The sequence below is a fragment of the Nansenia antarctica genome (genome assembly GCF_963989245.1).
Source record: "Nansenia antarctica genome assembly, chromosome: 8".
NCBI classification, from domain to species: Eukaryota; Metazoa; Chordata; class Actinopteri; order Argentiniformes; family Microstomatidae; genus Nansenia; species Nansenia antarctica.
This window is the reverse complement of record NC_137678.1, coordinates 39,569,272-39,586,355: the sequence shown is the minus strand read 5'-3', so window position 1 is coordinate 39,586,355 and position 17,084 is coordinate 39,569,272. Positions and strand designations below refer to the sequence as shown.

Sequence of the window (17,084 nt, the reverse complement as noted above, 5' to 3'; positions counted from 1 at the left end):
TTTGTGGTTGAAATGTTCGAGATAAATGGAGATCAAATCAAATCAAATCAAAATGTTTGGTACAACTGGGTAACTACACGATATCCACCATCTCTAAGGTGACATGTTTAGTCTGCTTGAAACAACCAAGAGAGAGTAGACTGTTTCCCTCCCCCTACAAGCCTGATAATTGTTCAAATTCTCCAGTAGGGGTAGGACATGGGGGAAAACAAATAGCTGGTTTTGGGGTATTTTCAATTAGTGTTGGTAGTGAGGGTATGTACTGTATGTACGACTGCAATTTGTTGATGGGCCTACCTGTCAACCACTCTCTCTATAGGAAAAACTGTCCCGGTATGAATAGAACTAAAAGCCCGATGTTAAATGAGGGTCATCACCCCTTACATTTAGAAAAAGGCTATGACTGCCTTAACAGGACAGGCAAGGGGGGCGACGTGGGACGCCTTGATGCTACGTGCTTATGTAGGACTCTGTGCCAGTGCGGTAACAGCACTACTTGTACTTTTAATGGTTACGGCATTCCGACTTTTCAGGTGTGGAAATTGAATAAGATGTCTGCTACATGCCAAAAATGTTAATGTAAATGTAGGTTTCCAGGTTGGGAGCCTTTGAAAAGAAGCCAAGAGAAGCACTCAATCTCATCCAAAGAGGCCTCGGCCGTGGAGAGAACCGAGTGGGACGTTGCCAGATTGGCTTTTGTTTGTCGTTTTTCCCTCCAAGTCATCACGGCTCTACTGAACCGGCAAATCCGATTATAAATAGATATACATTTTGAATAGCTGCCAAGACATAGCTTTCAGCCTTAAAAAGCTAATCCCATGTGGCAACAAGACAGATAAAACTTCAAGAAGTGGCAAGCCAAGGGACTGAAGAAGTGTGTAATGTGATCATTGAACAGGCATGTACTGTATGTGAGTGTGCCCATGTACACATACTGTACATTAGGGAATGTATATGTGTGTGCATGCTTATGCATAATGAGTATCAGGTATCAGATCAGGTATGTATGTGTGCACCTGTGTGTGTGTGTGTGTGTGTGTGTGTGTGTGTGTGTGTGTGTGTGTGTGTGAATAATTTAAGCAAACGACTCAGATTGATCTCTCTCTTCTCTCTGTCTCTCGCTTTCTCTCTCCCCGACCCCCCTCTCTCTCTCTCTCTCTCCCTCTTCCACTCCCTGCACCTCTCTCTCCCCCACCCCCCTCTCTCTCTTCCCCTCTCTCTCTCCCTCTTCCACTCCCTGCACCTCTCTTCCCCCCCCTCTCCTCTCTTCCCCTCTCTCTCTCCCTCTTCCACTCCCTGCACCTCTCTTTCCCCACCCCCCCTCTCTCTCTCTTCCCCTCTCTCTCTCCCTCTTCCACTCCCTGCACCTCTCTTCCCCCATCCCCCCTCTCTCTCTCCCTCTTCCACTCCCTGCACCTCTTCCCCTCCTCTCTCTCTCTCTCTTCCCCTCTCTCTCTCCCTCTTCCACTCCCTGCACCTCTCTTCACCCCCTCTCCTCTCTTCCCCTCTCTCTCTCCCTCTTCCACTCCCTGCACCTCTCTTCACCCCCTCTCCTCTCTTCCCGTCTCTCTCTCCCTCTTCCACTTCCTGCACCTCTCTTTCCCCCCCGCCCCCTCTCCTCTCCCTCCCCTCTCTCCCCCCCCCGCCCCCCTGCCCCTGCTCCTCTCTCTCTGTCACAGTCAAGGCTGGATTAGAGTTCTGCGTAAAGTCGACGCCGTAGGCTACGCGTAAGCTTACGTTGTCCCGCGTGACCGTGCGTAGCCTTGACGCGCTCCTCTCAAAAAATCTAACCACGCGTCAACGCGTACGCGTACAGCACGTATTCGTACAGCTCTGTGATTGGTCCGCTTGGTTGCGTCACATGATTCCGACTTCTATTCAGTCTAACGAGATCGCTTTGAAAGGAGGCAGAGAGTCCAGGAGAGAACCTTGTTCTCTGATCTATTCTCAGATCACTGTTCTTAATCAGCCACAACCTCTTCATGTGCTTTATGACAACAACAGTCGTAGGAGTAACAGCACATGCCCTATGGCTCAGAATCAGAATCGCTTATATTACATATCTGTGGGGCGGCTGTGGCGCAGGAGGTGGAGCCGCCGTTTAATGATCGCAAGGTTGGCAGATCAATAGGTTCGATCGGTTCGAGCCCCGGCTGACCACATATCGAAGTGCCCTTGGGCAAGATACTGAACCCCAAATTGCTCCCAGTGAGCAGGCCGGCGCCTTGCATGGCAGCTTGCCGCCATTGGTGTGTGAATGTGTGTGTGAATGGGTGAATGAGAGGCCATTGTAAAGCGCTTTGGATAAAGGCGCTATATAAGTGCAGTCCATTTACCATTTACCATTTACATCTCAAGTAGACAAGAGTAAAATTCTTTGGCTTTGGTTCCTCAACATTGACATTGCAGCATTCAGATAAAAAACACAATAATAACACAATAATAATAATAAGTAACATGAGTAAGTAAAAAAAGTAACCCTACATTCATAACGTAATAAAGTGATGGATTTTACAGTGGCCTCAATAGTGCAAAAATGCTGGGCAGAGTACGATGACATGAAATGCAATGTAATACAAAACAGTACGGTAGTAAATTAGTTCAATGGTATACAAGTATTCCAGTCGTGTGCAGTATTTAGTATACTGCAATCAGTGTTGTAGTACTCGAGTCCAGGACTCGGACTTGAGCATTTTCGGGAATCGTGACTCGACTCGGGCTCGAGCATGGAGGACTTGGACTTGACTCTGACTCGAGCATTCCCTTCTTTGGTGACTCGTGACTCGTCTCGGACTTGAGCTCTCAGGGGACGGCCAGTGGCGTAGGGGACGGGCCCGCAAGCGATGCACCGCGGGGGGACCCCAGCCTCTAGGGGGCCCCCTAACATTGGATACTGTGGTGGGTTGACATAATTCACCCACGGTGGGTTGGGAGTATTGTTCCGCACGGATAGTTAAGTGCGTGGTACCCGAGTTGTTTATTCAGTTACTGCTTGAGTGTGTTGTTGACAATCGTTCATGTTCTTCATTAAACGTTTAGCTTTGTAATTTGATACGCCGCCTCCGACTCCCGTCTCTCGGCACTACGATACAAACTTTTTTATTAAAAAATGTTTTAGGCAGCGAGACACAAGACCCTGCAGAAAAACGAGCAAGCGAAAGTACCTCAGTGGTGCGCAAAAACGGCAAAAGCAATATAAAATGCAGCGAAACTTCCCAAAATGTCATATTTTCTCACAAACCGACCCAAAGCAGCTTCTGCGACTGACGCGGGTAGGGATGCAGTTAGCCCTGGGTCAGGGACGAACGTCGTGGATGCACCTGTGGCACCGCTGTGGAGGTCAGTGTTACTGCAGCAGGCTGACCCGGCCGAGAGATCGTTTTCAAAACTCAAAATTATCAAAAGCTATCTGAGAAGCACCATGTCCCAGGACAGACTCTCCAGACTAGCGATTCTCAGCATTGAAAGCCAGTGCGCACGTCAAATGGATTTAACAAACAACTATGTTACATAGTGAAGGACTTCGCACAGACTAATGCCAGGAGGAGAGGACGTTTTGGTCATTGTTAAAGGTAAGAATAGCCTATTATTTTATATTATTCGAGATATTTATTAATCTATGAATCAAATTAACTCGGGGTGGTGGGTAGCCTGTCGGTCTGTTCTTGTTGCCGTTTGTGTATGGACATGTCACACACACAGTCACACATACGGTGTCAGAATGATTCTGAGCAAACGGCCAGCGCGCTGTAGCTGATAGCTGTCCAGGCCAACCATAGGGTCTATGCTGTAGGCTTTATGCAGCCTTAAAATAAATGTACCGCTACATCCGTTTGAGTTAACCTCCGTTGCGAAAGGGCCCCCGCCGCCACCTTGCGGGTGGGCCTCGGGATTTTGCGGTACGCCACTGGGGACGGCAGGTGGAGACTTTTTTTTTTTTAATAATAGGCAGGCACTAATCATTTGGCATAAGACATTGACAGCTTTGTTACCGTAACATTATTCATGTTCCTGCAAGGACAGGCACGTATTCCACCTACATGCGGATTCACTGCTAAAATTACTGCTAATGAGCATTTTCGGGACTCGTGACTCGACTCGGACTAGAGCATGGAGGACTCAGACTTGACTCGGACTCGAGCATTCTCTTTGGTGACTCGTGACTCGACTCGGACTTGAACACTGGGGACTCGGACTCGACTCGGACTCGAGATTTAGGGACTTGACTACAGCACTGACTGCAATATGTTCATTTCCGCAGTGAGCGTGGGGGTTGGCTGAGGGGTGGCAGACCCTTGCACCCTTCCAGTGCATTTCCCCAGGAGCCTGATTGCTTGGGGGAAATAGCTGTTTGTCAGCCTCTGGGTTTCAGCCCCAAGGCTTCCATTTCCCATTTCTCAGACGGCAGTAGCTTGAACAGAAACCACTCATGCACAAGAGTGTGCCCCTTTCAAAGTGGTTATTATGTAATCATATTATATGAACCCAATACACAAGCACTGCCTTATCAAAATGGATACACAACATACTCCAGCTTCAGCCAGAAGCCCTTTTCAGATAATATCACAGTACTTGCTGATCTAGGCCTGGTCTGGTCAGAGATCTAGGCCTGGTCTGGTCAGAGGTCTAGGCCTGGTCTGGTCAGAGATCTAGGCCTGGTGGTTTGGTCAGAGATCTAGGAGATCTAGGCCTGGTCTGGTCAGAGATCTAGGAGATCTAGGCCTGGTCTGGTCAGAGGTCTAGGCCTGGTCTGGTCAGAGATCTAGGCCTGGTCTGGTCAGATCTAGGCCTGGTCTGGTCAGAGATCTAGGCCTGGTCTGGTCAGATCTAGGCCTGGTCTGGTCAGAGATCTAGGCCTGGTCTGGTCAGATCTAGGCCTGGTCTGGTCAGAGATCTAGGAGATCTAGGCCTGGTCTGGTCAGATCTAGGCCTGGTCTGGTCAGAGATCTAGGCCTGATCTGGTCAGAGATCTAGGCCTGGTCTGGTCAGATCTAGGCCTGGTCTGGTAAGAGATCTAGGCCTGGTCTGGTCAGAGATCTAGGCCTGGTCTGGTCAGATCTAGGCCTGGTCTGGTAAGAGATCTAGGCCTGGTCTGGTCAGAGGTCTAGGCCTGGTCTGGTCAGGGTCCCAGTGTTGTGACAGAGGCAGTCCACGGTGTGCCTGGATGAGAGAGCTCCTGTCGAGGCGAGAGACTGCCTAACGAGCAGAATGAACCAAATCTCTATAATGAGGTTCAGCGCAAAAATAACACATGTGCGTGCAAGCTCATTAGCGAGCACAAGCACACATCGGCTGTTCGAAATATCAACCTGTGTGTGTGTGTGTGTGTGTGTTTGTGTTTGTGTGTGCACAATACAGCCCAGCCTCATTACCTCAGAAGACTTGTATACACTCCAAGAGTTGTATAACAACTTCCAACAAGTTCTTTCAGTTCGGCCTGCCAACTGCAAACGAGCAGGAGACCACAGTCTAATGGAGACCTGAGACAGTAGGGTCCTTAGCAGCAACCCCAGGACCCCCGGTCTGCCAGACGTTATTTCACAACACGCTGAAGAGATGTCCGTCAGATCTAAGTCGAGTATTACTGTTACTATTGTTATTTACTGTCATTATTTTTATTGCTTATATTTATATTTAGGGTTTGGGTTAGGCTTAGGGTTTTTATACGTATTATACTGTGTTGTTGACGTTGATCGATGTTGTAGAGCTGCTCTGCCGGCGCAAGCATTTCATTGTGTTGTATACTTGTATATGATAATAATAATCATTATACTTATACTTATCACTACCTTTTAGGTGATCGAAGACATGGGAAGTGGGATAGGGGTTAAAAAGGGCTTGTCCCAGAGGAGTGTACGGTAAACCCTGAAAATGGGATGACTGCACATACTCTTACTCGTAAACAATGGCTGCTGTCTTTCCTGGACATACTCTACATGGAACAATCTATAGCCAGAATACATGGAGCTAAGGAAAGGACAATCCAAACATGGACCTCTGCAATACAAGAGATAAAAGAGTTGGTGGAGTGACTGTGTTTGTAAGCTGTGTTGTATGTGGATGTAACCTGTAATTGTTGTACTGTTATGATATTCCAAATATAGTGTAATAAAGAACTATGGGAGGGGGTGGGAGGGATGTTATCGCCATGGGTGGGGGGGTAAGATAAAGAAAAAGAAAAAAGTCAGGACAGACACTTATTTTGTTTTGTGTTGTAATTGTGAGTTTTTCATGTGTACTGTCTTGAAATAAATAATTGATTACAAAAAAAGAAAATGGGATGACTGGATTCAGGTCAGTTGGGCATGGTTTGATCACGGTCCTAGAAATGAATGAATGAATGAATGAATGGACTTTATTGTCATTGCTACAGTACAGGTACCAAACAACGAAATGTAGGAGGGGTGGCTCCCCTGGTGTTAGGAAAGGGGGGAAAAAAAACACTTTAAAAAAAAAAATCACAAGAAGGGAAGGAGCTGGTTTACATAAATAAATGAATGGTTTACATAAATAAATGAATAAGGAACCTCGGCAGGACCACTGTAGGGACCACGGTCAAGTTGAGGTTTGAGGGTTAAGGTGTGAGGTGAGAGAGGCGATGTCAAAATGGAGGTGTCTGTGTAAAAATGACACCCTATTGAATTCCCCACAGAGTGTGTTAGCTTTAACGGGAGATCCAAGGCCTATGTGAGGAAAAGGTTGTCATTTGAGACGCCGCTAGAGGTGTTATACAGGTGTGAGAGATCAAGTCACATTAAGCTCGGCGGTTTAAGCGGTGCAACAACACGTTGCCTCGTGTGTCTGAGTGATGCAGTAAAACGGAGGAGCAGAGTTTACTCACCCCAGCGGCTTCTCCATGCGACTGCCCTGCGACCCGACCACCTCCCCCAGCGTGCAGAACACCTGACCCAGGAAGTCCTACACACAGATGGACAGAGGTATAATAGTCATTATGATGTCCGGTAAAACCTTCATAGCCAGGGTGCAAAAATAGGTGAGAGAGGTCCAGTTTAATGTAGTCAAAGATACATTGGATAGTGAATAAAGAATGTTTACTGACATAAAGACACACACACACATACATGTACACGTACATCTACACGCACGCACACACACCGCAAATTCTTGCCGGCACAGGCAGAGAGAATTGTTTATGAAATATGACTTTGACGTTAATATACTTGTGTGGGGGAGGGGGAGGAGGGTGAACGCCTTGTGATTATTACCGCTGTCTGGACTGCTGCATTGTCAACGCTAACATAATGGATTCTCCTGTCCCCAACGACAACTTCTGTCTGGGGGATGAGGCAAGAATAATGGTGTGTGGTTGTGAATGAGCTGACTACTGTACTCTGTACTCTCTCTCTTCTCTCTCCTAGCATAGCTTGCTACTCGTCACATGTTAGAACACGCCCATGTTAGAACACTCCCATGTTACAACACTCACTAATGTTTTTTTTATCCCGTGGAAGATTTCCCCAGAGGATGGGGAGGAGGAGGACAAGCAAGCAGCCTCTAAAACAGCCAAGAGTGTCCCTTTCCTGGCCAGAGAATATTGATTTAAATCCCTCCGTTGTTGTTCTGTTGTGTGTGTGTGTGTGTGTGTGTGTGTGTGTGTGTGTGTATGTGTGTGAGAGAGAGAGAGAGAGAGAGAGAGAGAGAGAGAGAGAGAGAGAGAGATATTATGTGGTGATATTTGGTAGGTAATGAGCTCTCTGTAGATATCGTAGGAAAGTGTCATGACATGTCCATCATGCCACATTACCTAATATCTCCATCTCACGCCTGAGACATATTATCAATAATCATATTCACACAGACATCAATAGACTGTATTTCACTTAGACACAGAAAAATGCTCTGGAACCACCGTTGCCCAATCACCCTGATTTTCATCCTTCCATCCTTCCAGTAAACTGAGATAAAAATAGCAGTAATTTTCCATGATAACAGGGCAGTGACAACAGAGGTGAACAGCTCACGTCTTAGTGACCCCCCCCCCCCTCGTCACCATGGGAAAGGCTCGAATGCACAGTCAGTGCAGTGTTCGTCATCAAAACCCATTACCTACCAGATCATAAGACCAGCCCTATCTCTCTTTATATCAGCCCGTTTGTGATTGGTCAAATATAGTCACATGTCGCGATGACATGCACCAACTCATTCTGATATTCCGGCAAGGCATCAAAGACGTTTGTGACTGAAGGTCAAACGCACTCAGATGTTGTCTTTGTTAAGGTCGCTGCTAGCTAATCTCTCTTACTTTACTGTTTGTTTGCTCAACAACGTTCAACTAGACCATGTGACTTTTTCTGGAATGGGACCAATAATGTAGACAGACTGGTTCCTCCAACATAAGTCCAAACAAAACACAAATATCATAGAATCCAACAGGACAGAGAGAGAAACCCTTCCCCCTTCCCTTGAAGTGTCCATTTACTACACTGCATGGAGTTAAAAGTACAATATATGGGGGGGTTATGGTTAGTGGTGTTGGTGGTGGGGGGGTTATGGTTAGCGTGGGGGGGGGGGGGCATCATCGCCAAAAGAAAAGTGCTGCATGTCGGCAATTCTCAAGTCGTGCAAATGAGCGATATATTTTGATGTCTGTGTGATCATCTAATTATGTGTAGTTATGTGTTTTTAGGAGGAGGGTGAACAAGGTATGCGGTCAGCTCTAGGCCTGACTCGGAAGAGGACACCCCTGCCTTGCATAGTGCCGTGGGCTGCGCCATTTAAACAACCAGGCAATTCTCATGATTGGGCATGGGACACAAGCTCAGGCTTGATCACCCTGTAGCTGGCCGCCTTAGATGAGGGTGTCTAGTGTTGAAAAGGCCGAAACACCCCATGATTCAAAGGTACTCTACTGACGATGTGTCCCGAAATTTAACATCCTTCCCATGCCACTCTCAACATCAAGGCAAACCTCATGTGCGTACCATCCATTGGCACAATGGACAGTATAACATCACGTCCCGTGTTTCATGATTCTTTAGTATGTGATGTTCTGTCAGCATGTTGTGATGTGCTATAAATGCAGTAAGATGTCCATATCGATATTCCTTTTTAGCCGCTAGCTATTAGCAGCTGTTTTGCGTGTGTTTTGATTCAGAGCAATATTCTCCGGTATTTGGTTTGAGGTGTACCAACATTCAAATAAGCATATCTTCTTCAACTATTTCAATGTATGTCACATCATTTGAAAGTTTACAATCTGCACTTTCATAATCTGTAAAATAAAAAAAATAAAAAAAATACCTAATTAACCAGACGATGTCACAGTTTTATTTGTCACATTTACTGTAATTAACAACCTGCAGAGGCTCATTAATCCTCATTATTCTGCCAGTCCGTCACAATCATCAAGAGCCATTTGAAGTCATAATCAGACATTTGACATGGTTTACAAAGGCAGTGATACAGAGCATGAATTCTTACAAAATGATAACAAGGACAAGATTGTAAGAAGAATAGCTCCATATCTAATATCTATTTACCCAACTGTTTAATGGTTGGCATCTCAGGTCTGAGAAGGGTTGTAGTGAGGGCAGACCTGTGTTCCAGCTCGACCCAAACACACCTGATTCTTCTAACTCTGGTATAAAATTTAGACCATGATTCAATGATTTTGTGTGTGTGTGTGTGTGTGTGTGTGTGTGTGTGTGTGTGTGTGTGTGTGTGTGTGTGTGTGTGCGCGCGTGTGTGTGAGGGGGCAAAAGCACAACTCCTTCAAAACTCCTTCAGGGAGAGCTGAGGCCATGTGGAGAAAAAGGAGGATAAGTCACATGAATGAGCTAATGCCTCCAGACCCTGACATGCACAGATGGTGAGAGAGAGACAGAGACAGAGAGAGAGACAGAGACAGAGACAGAGAGAGAGAGAGAGAGAGAGAGAGAGAGAGCGAGAGAGAGATAGAGAGGGAGAAAGAGACTTTTCATGCTCTTTATTGGGACATTGTCACTAACAGAAAAAAGCAGAGCGCTCGTAAAGCAGAGCGCAGATGGAGAAAAACGAACCTTCAAGTCCAGGCAATCATTTTTCTCTAAGATCATAAACAATAACATCAATAATGCCCGCATCCTTTTCAGAACTGTTGACAGACTAACAAATCCCCCAACACCCATTGCTCAGGAATTTCACTCGACTAGTAAATGCAATGAGCTTGCATCCTTTTTTAACAATAAAATAGAAACCATTTGACAAGGCATTAGGTCTTCTGTGTCAGGCATGAAAAACATGTCCCCATTAACAACCCCAAATAGGGCGGACATAAAAACCATGTCACAATTTAACACCATCGATTACAAGACCCTAGATAAAATCATGTCACGTTTTAAACCATCCACCTGTGCCCTTGATGTCCTGCCAACAAGCTTTTAAAAAAAACATATTTAGCTGCATGGCAGGTGAACTAATACAAATAATTAACACATCCCTTTCATCAAGAATCTTCCCTGAAGCCCTGAAAACTGCAGTTATTAAGCCGTTACTAAAAAAGAACGGCCTAGACCCATTTGTACTAAACAACTACAGACCCATATCAAACCTTCCCTGTACAGGAAAAATTATTGAAATGGTTGCCCACGAAGAACTTCGCAAAATAAATGATCTCTTTGATGACTTTCAATTAGGCTTTCATAGCACTGAAACGGCCCTTATTAAGGTCCTTAATGACATTCGTGTAAACACAGACTCCGGAAAAATCTCAGTTTTGGTACTACTAGATCTTAGTGCTGCCTTTGACACTGTAGACCACGACATTCTAATAGATAGACTAAAAACCTGGGTAGGACTTTCGGGCACTGCCCTAAACTGCCCTTTAGATCATACCTACAGGACAGAAGCTAATATGTCTCCATTGGCAACTTTGTATCTGATCAAATTAAAATGACATGTGGGGTTCCCCAAGCGTCAATCCTTGGCCCCCTTCTATTCAATCTCTACATGCTTCCATTGGTACACATCATAAAAAAGAACAAAATTGCCTACCACAACTATGCGGATGACACTCAAATCTACATAGCCCTCTCACCGAACGACGATAGTCCCATTGACAATCTGTAATTGCATTGAGCAAATAAACGCCTGGATGACACAAAACTTCCTCCAACTAAACAAGGACAAAACAGAGATAATTGTATTCGGTGCACCTGACAAAAGATCGAAAGTCAGTGCAAAACTTGATTCTCTCTCTCTTCAAACTAAAAAACAGGTCAGAAATCTTGGTGTAATTCTAGCTCCGATCTAAACTTTAACAGCCACATAAACTCGATAACTAAATCAGCCTACTATCACCTGAAAAACATAACAAGAATGAGAGGTTTCATGTCCAAGCAAGACCTTGAAAAACTCATCCATGCATTTGTTTCAAGTAGACTTGATTATTGTAATGGTCTACTAACAGGCCTATCTAAAGGAGCTGTTCGTAAATTGCAGCTCATCCAAAACGCCGCTGCTAGGGTCCTAACAAAAACAAAGAAATTTGAACACATTACACCAATCCTGAGATCCCTGCACTGGCTACCAGTCTCTCAGAGAATTGAATTCAAAATCCTCCTAATTACATACAAATCACAAAATGGTCTTGGACCAAAATACATATCAGATCTCCTCCCACCCTATATTCCTGCAAGGTCCCTAAGGTCAGCTGAGACTAATCAGCTAATAATTCCAAGAGTAAAAACAAAACACGGTGCAGCAGCTTTCAGTCATGCTGCTGCATGCTCCTGGAACAAACTCCCTGAAGAAATCAAACAGGCCAAAACCCTTAAATATTTAAATCTAAGCTAAAAACCTTCATGTTTTGCACCAGTTATGATTAAACACAAACACTTCTATGAATGTCTTTTTTCCATTAACTATTGTCTTTTTAAATGTTTTATCTATGTACTTCTTGTAAAAACGTATGATAGACCCGCCGAGGTCCAGGTAAAGGAAGGGACGGGAAGTCCTGGATATTAAGGGGTAACCAGGCCCCAAGTAAAGGAAGGGACAGTAGGTCCTGGATATTAAGGGGTAACCAGGCCCCAGGTAAAGGAAGGGACAGTAGGTCCTGGATATTAAGGGGTAACCAGGCCCCAGGTAAAGGAAGGGACAGTAGGTCCTGGATATTAAGGGGTAACCAGGCCCCAGGTAAAGGAAGGGACAGTAGGTCCTGGATATTAAGGGGTAACCAGGCCCCAGGTAAAGGAAGGGACAGTAGGTCCTGGATATTAAGGGGTAACCAGGCCCCAGGTATAGGAAGGGACAGTAGGTCCTGGATATTAAAGGGTAACCAGGCCCCAGGTAAAGGAAGGGACGGGAAGTCCTGGATATTAAGGGGTAACCTGTTGTATGAATTGTGTTATACAAATACACTTGCCTTGCCTTGCCTTGCCTACAGATTAACACACCTAATGTTTCCAGAGGGACAGCTAACTGTTAACAATGACCTCCAGTCCTCAGCCCACATTTTTTGATCAGGGGTAGAGTGAACGAGATATGACACATTGGGAGATTAGCGTAATATACACTATTTCCAATTGCCTTGTTCAGCCCACACATCTCTCCCTCTCTCTCGCTCTCTCCATGACACTCTCCCACTTTGGAGAGGGTTTTCAGATCTATTACAGTGATGGGCTCTCCAAAGTCACCTCACCCCACTCTAAAAACCACATAGGGGAGGTGGCAGAGAGAAGGAGAGCAAGTGAGAGGGAAAGTGTAGAGCAAGTGAGAGAGAGAGGGGGGGGGGGGGGAATGTATGGTAGGGTAATCTGCATGTTACCTGCCAGACTAACCGTCCTGCTGGGACCTGTGTCTGGGTGTCAAAGCGAAAATCCCCAAATGTCATTAGGAGTTAGACGGGTATTATTGTGTGTCAACAAAGACAGACGGAGCTCATTGTTGTCTTTAATTACTGTAATTTGTGGGCTTTTATTCATCCAACGCTAACAATAGCCAGGCGGGGGCAGAGGCTGACAGAACAAACACAACACATGGAAACGGAATTGTGTGTGTGTGTGTGTGTGTGTGTGTGTGTGTGTGTGTGTGTGTATGTGTGTGTGTGTGTGTGTGTGTGTTTGTGTATGTGTGTGTGTGTGTGTGTGTGTGTGTGTGTGGCAGTGATGGGTACACAAGCTATCCTGGGAGAGCTGACCAGGCGGCTAAGTCCTACACACAGTCATTAGGGGAGAGGACTGTGAGGCAGAGGGAATAAGGTAATGAACCCAAAAGCAAACTCACACACACACGCACGGGAGTAAATGGACGCACGACACGCATGACACGCACAAGTGCACACATACACACACAGGCTCAGGTGCACAGACACACACACACACACACACACACACACACACACACACACACAGACAGACACACAGACAGACACACACACACACAGACAGACACACAGACAGACACACAGACACACACACACAGACACAGACACAGACACAGACACAGACACACAGACACACACACATACACACATACACACATACACACACACACACACACACACACACACACACAGCGGAGAGAGAAAGAGTCAGGATTAGCCACTCACATGTTTTGACAGGTTGGCGCTCTTTGAGTCAACATCGTACCTGGAGAAAAGAGGAGAAACACACACACACACACACACACACACACACACACACACCGTTAGGGTGGAATTGAGGGTGACAGCAAGTCACCTGAGAATAGCAAATGAATTACAAAGGCCAGTTGTCATTGTGTAAGGCAGGGCTGTCAGACAGAGGAGCAGAACATTTCTATTTCAAGAAATTCACTAATGCCTTCCTCTAAATTCAGAAGAACACTCTCGCGTAAACTTAAAAAAGTGAATCACTCAGTGTGTGTGTGTGTGTGTGTGTGTGTGTGTGTTTATGTGTGTGTTTATGTGTGTGTGTGTGTGTGTGTGTGTGTGTGTGTGTGTGTGTGCGTGTTTCTGAGTGGCTGTGTGTCTGTTTGCATCCGTCGGACCGTGTGTGTGTGTGTGTGTGTGTGTGTGGGTGCGCGAGCGTGTGGGTCTCGCTCGCTGCAGTGGCTATCTTTGAGCTCCATCAAAAACATTATTCACTCATGTGGATTATTGAGGCTGGAGCCGGGCTCTTCAGGGGACCACTAGCAACAGAAGGGAACTCTGGTCCTGTTTCCTCTCCCTACATTTGACACGGCCCACAATTCAGAGACCGATTTGAAGCAATTTCACACTTCAGGTCATTTCACCGCACACAAAAAATGGACTGCTCTGTTCTGGGTAGTATTTGGAGGCAATTTTCTTCATGGAGAGCCTTTCTGAATCCCGTAGCTGTGTTTCTGGTGAAACAGTGGTACAGAGACCGAGGACGATGGTTGTTAGGTGAATAAGAGTAAGAGTACTGACAGGGCCATTATCAGAGAGGTTACCACAGGAGATGTGGTAGCAATTTGGGCCCCCGTCAGGACTTCAACACTCGACACTGAATACAGACCTGGGTGGAAATAGTATTTGCAATCATTTCAAATACTCTGAACGTTTTGCTCGAGTCTGCCTAGAGTCTTATGTACTGTAGATGCGCAGGCTTTGCATGTCTGGGACTATTCCGTTGGTTCCGTTGCTCCAGGCAAACTCAATCAAGCACAGACAAGTATTGGACATTATTTCAAATGCTATCGGAACCCAGGTCTGACCGCATGAGAGTCGTACTGTAGATATAGAGTATGTGGTCATCTCTATCTAGGCCTATACAGTATGGGCCCTGGGACACACCCTCCGATCGATCACGCACGCCTTGAAACATCCCCAGCCCATCTCTAACATTAACATTTTTTACTGTTTAGCGGACGCTTTTATCCAAAGCGACTTACAATTACATTACAGGGACAGTCTCCCCCTGGAGTAACTTAGGGCTAAGTGCCTTACTCGTGGGGGCACACTAGTAGTGGTGTTCCCATATGGGGTTTGAATTCTCACCCCTTCTGATCACCAGTCCAACTCACAATCCACTAGGCCACCACAATCCCCAATCGATGCACTGTTGCTCTGGCTAGATGCCCGGGTTTGGTTGTCTCTGTACTTTGTACTCTGCCAATGACAATTAAATTGAATCTGAAACTGTTGGAGTTCATTTCTATTGACAGACAACATGGTTTGAGGGAGGGGGGGGGGGGGGGGGGGCACTTATGGAGACAGCTGAGGGTTTCAGCCACTATCACCTCTGTCCATGTTGTCTCTGCAGCTTTACCTCGCACCAACAGGATTAGTCACATCAAAAGAGCAGCGGGCTTTGATTGTGTTGATTGGATATCTCTCTGCCTCTAGTCTCCTACCTGCTCCCCGTATGCACGCACAAAGGCACACATACACATTAACACGCACAAACACTCATGCACACTCGCACACACACGGGCAAGCACACACACTTACACATTCATTCACACTCACATACACACTCGCACACACACGCACACACAGAAACAGGCACGCCCAACGCACACACAACCACAACCACACACACACACACACACACACACACACACACACACACACACACACACACACACACACTTACTCATTCATGCACACTTGCATACACACACACACACACTCACATACTCACACACACACACACACTCAAGCAGACACGCCCCTCACACACACTCACATACTCACAACCACACACACAAACAGTCCCAGTCTGCACAGCAGCCCATATTCTGGTGGCATCCTGCCAACGTCACTGAGGTTTGTGTTTGTCGTTCTGAGAGCGTTGTAGAAGAGAACCTGTGGGATGTTTGTTGTGTAACACACAGAGGGGCCGAGGGCAGGATCCACTCGGATGTTCTATTCCTCTGAAACGCTCGCTTACATTCATGAAAACAGAATTTCCTGAGAGACGCACTACAAAGACATGCACTTAAGCATCCACCCAAACAACCGGCCTGCCAGACACACACACACACACACACACACACACACACACACACAGACACAGACCCCCTCACACAGTTAGCGATTGTGTGTGCATGGCTGGCCCTGGCATTTACTGTGTGTGTGTGTGCGCGAGCGTGCACGTGTGTGTGTGTGCGTAGCCTGAGAGCTGACATGAACACGGCCCTGTAGCCCTACATCACTCTCCTGTCGTCTCTGCTCTCGGAAGAATCCCATCAGAGCAGAGTTCCACTTGTCTGCTCTGGAACATTCTATTTCAGATTTCATGGACAAATAAGAATGGATGGCTGCTGAGGTCCTGTACTCAGCCTTCCACAAGACCCACTCCCAAGTACCACTCCATGTTGGAGCACCAGGACATACGCACGCACATACGCACATACACACACACACGCACACACACACACACACACACACACACACACACACACACACACACACACACACACACACATTTGTTATTAAGAGAGAGAGAAAGACTGAGAGAGGGATACAAGGGGGGAAGAAAGGGCCCCTCCCTCCCTGGGAGAAGGAGAGAGACGGGGATACAAAAATTAAACGAGAGAGAATGTGAAAGGAAGAGAGAGGGAGAGGGAGCGGTAGGGCAACAGAAAGGGGGGATGAGAGGAAGGGAGAGGGGGAAAATGAGAAATAATGTGTGGGGTAGAAAGGGGAAGATCCGAGGAGAGAGAAGGAGAAAGAGCAGGAGGACGAGAGAAAGGGGGAAGAGAGAAAGAGAAAGTGAGAGGGAGGGAGAGACAGACCCCACCTTCAGTGGAGATTGTAGTATGGCCTGATGTTCGCCCACACACTCTCACACACACACACACACACACACACACACACACACACACACACACACACAGACACACACACACACACACACACACACACACAGACACACACACAAGCACAATAAAGCCCGCAGGGAGACCTGATGTTCGCCCACACACTCTCACACACACACACACACACACACACACACACAGACACACACACCACACACACACCACACACACACACCCATTTACACTCTCTCTGCCTCGCTGGGCTGCATTAGGGCTCCCACTTCTATTTATAGCCTGTCATGTATTCCTGCCTCGCTGTCACTCAGCCTGGATGCAAAACAACCCACGCTGTACGCTGTGTGTGTGTACACGCGCAT

The 17,084-nt window shown here is 46.5% G+C and overlaps 1 protein-coding gene across 1 annotated transcript in view; it reads right to left on the bottom strand.

The window, feature by feature from the left end:
• Window positions 1-17,084, bottom strand: part of LOC308163606 (copine-8) — a 121,456-nt gene that overhangs the window by 60,574 nt on the left and 43,798 nt on the right. The window contains exons 5-6 of the mRNA XM_080537775.1: window positions 13,550-13,589; window positions 6,842-6,918 (exon numbers count right to left, since the gene is read on the bottom strand). Of these exons, the coding sequence (XP_080393901.1) occupies window positions 6,842-6,918; window positions 13,550-13,589 (117 nt within the window). The remainder of the gene's footprint in view (window positions 1-6,841; window positions 6,919-13,549; window positions 13,590-17,084) is intronic.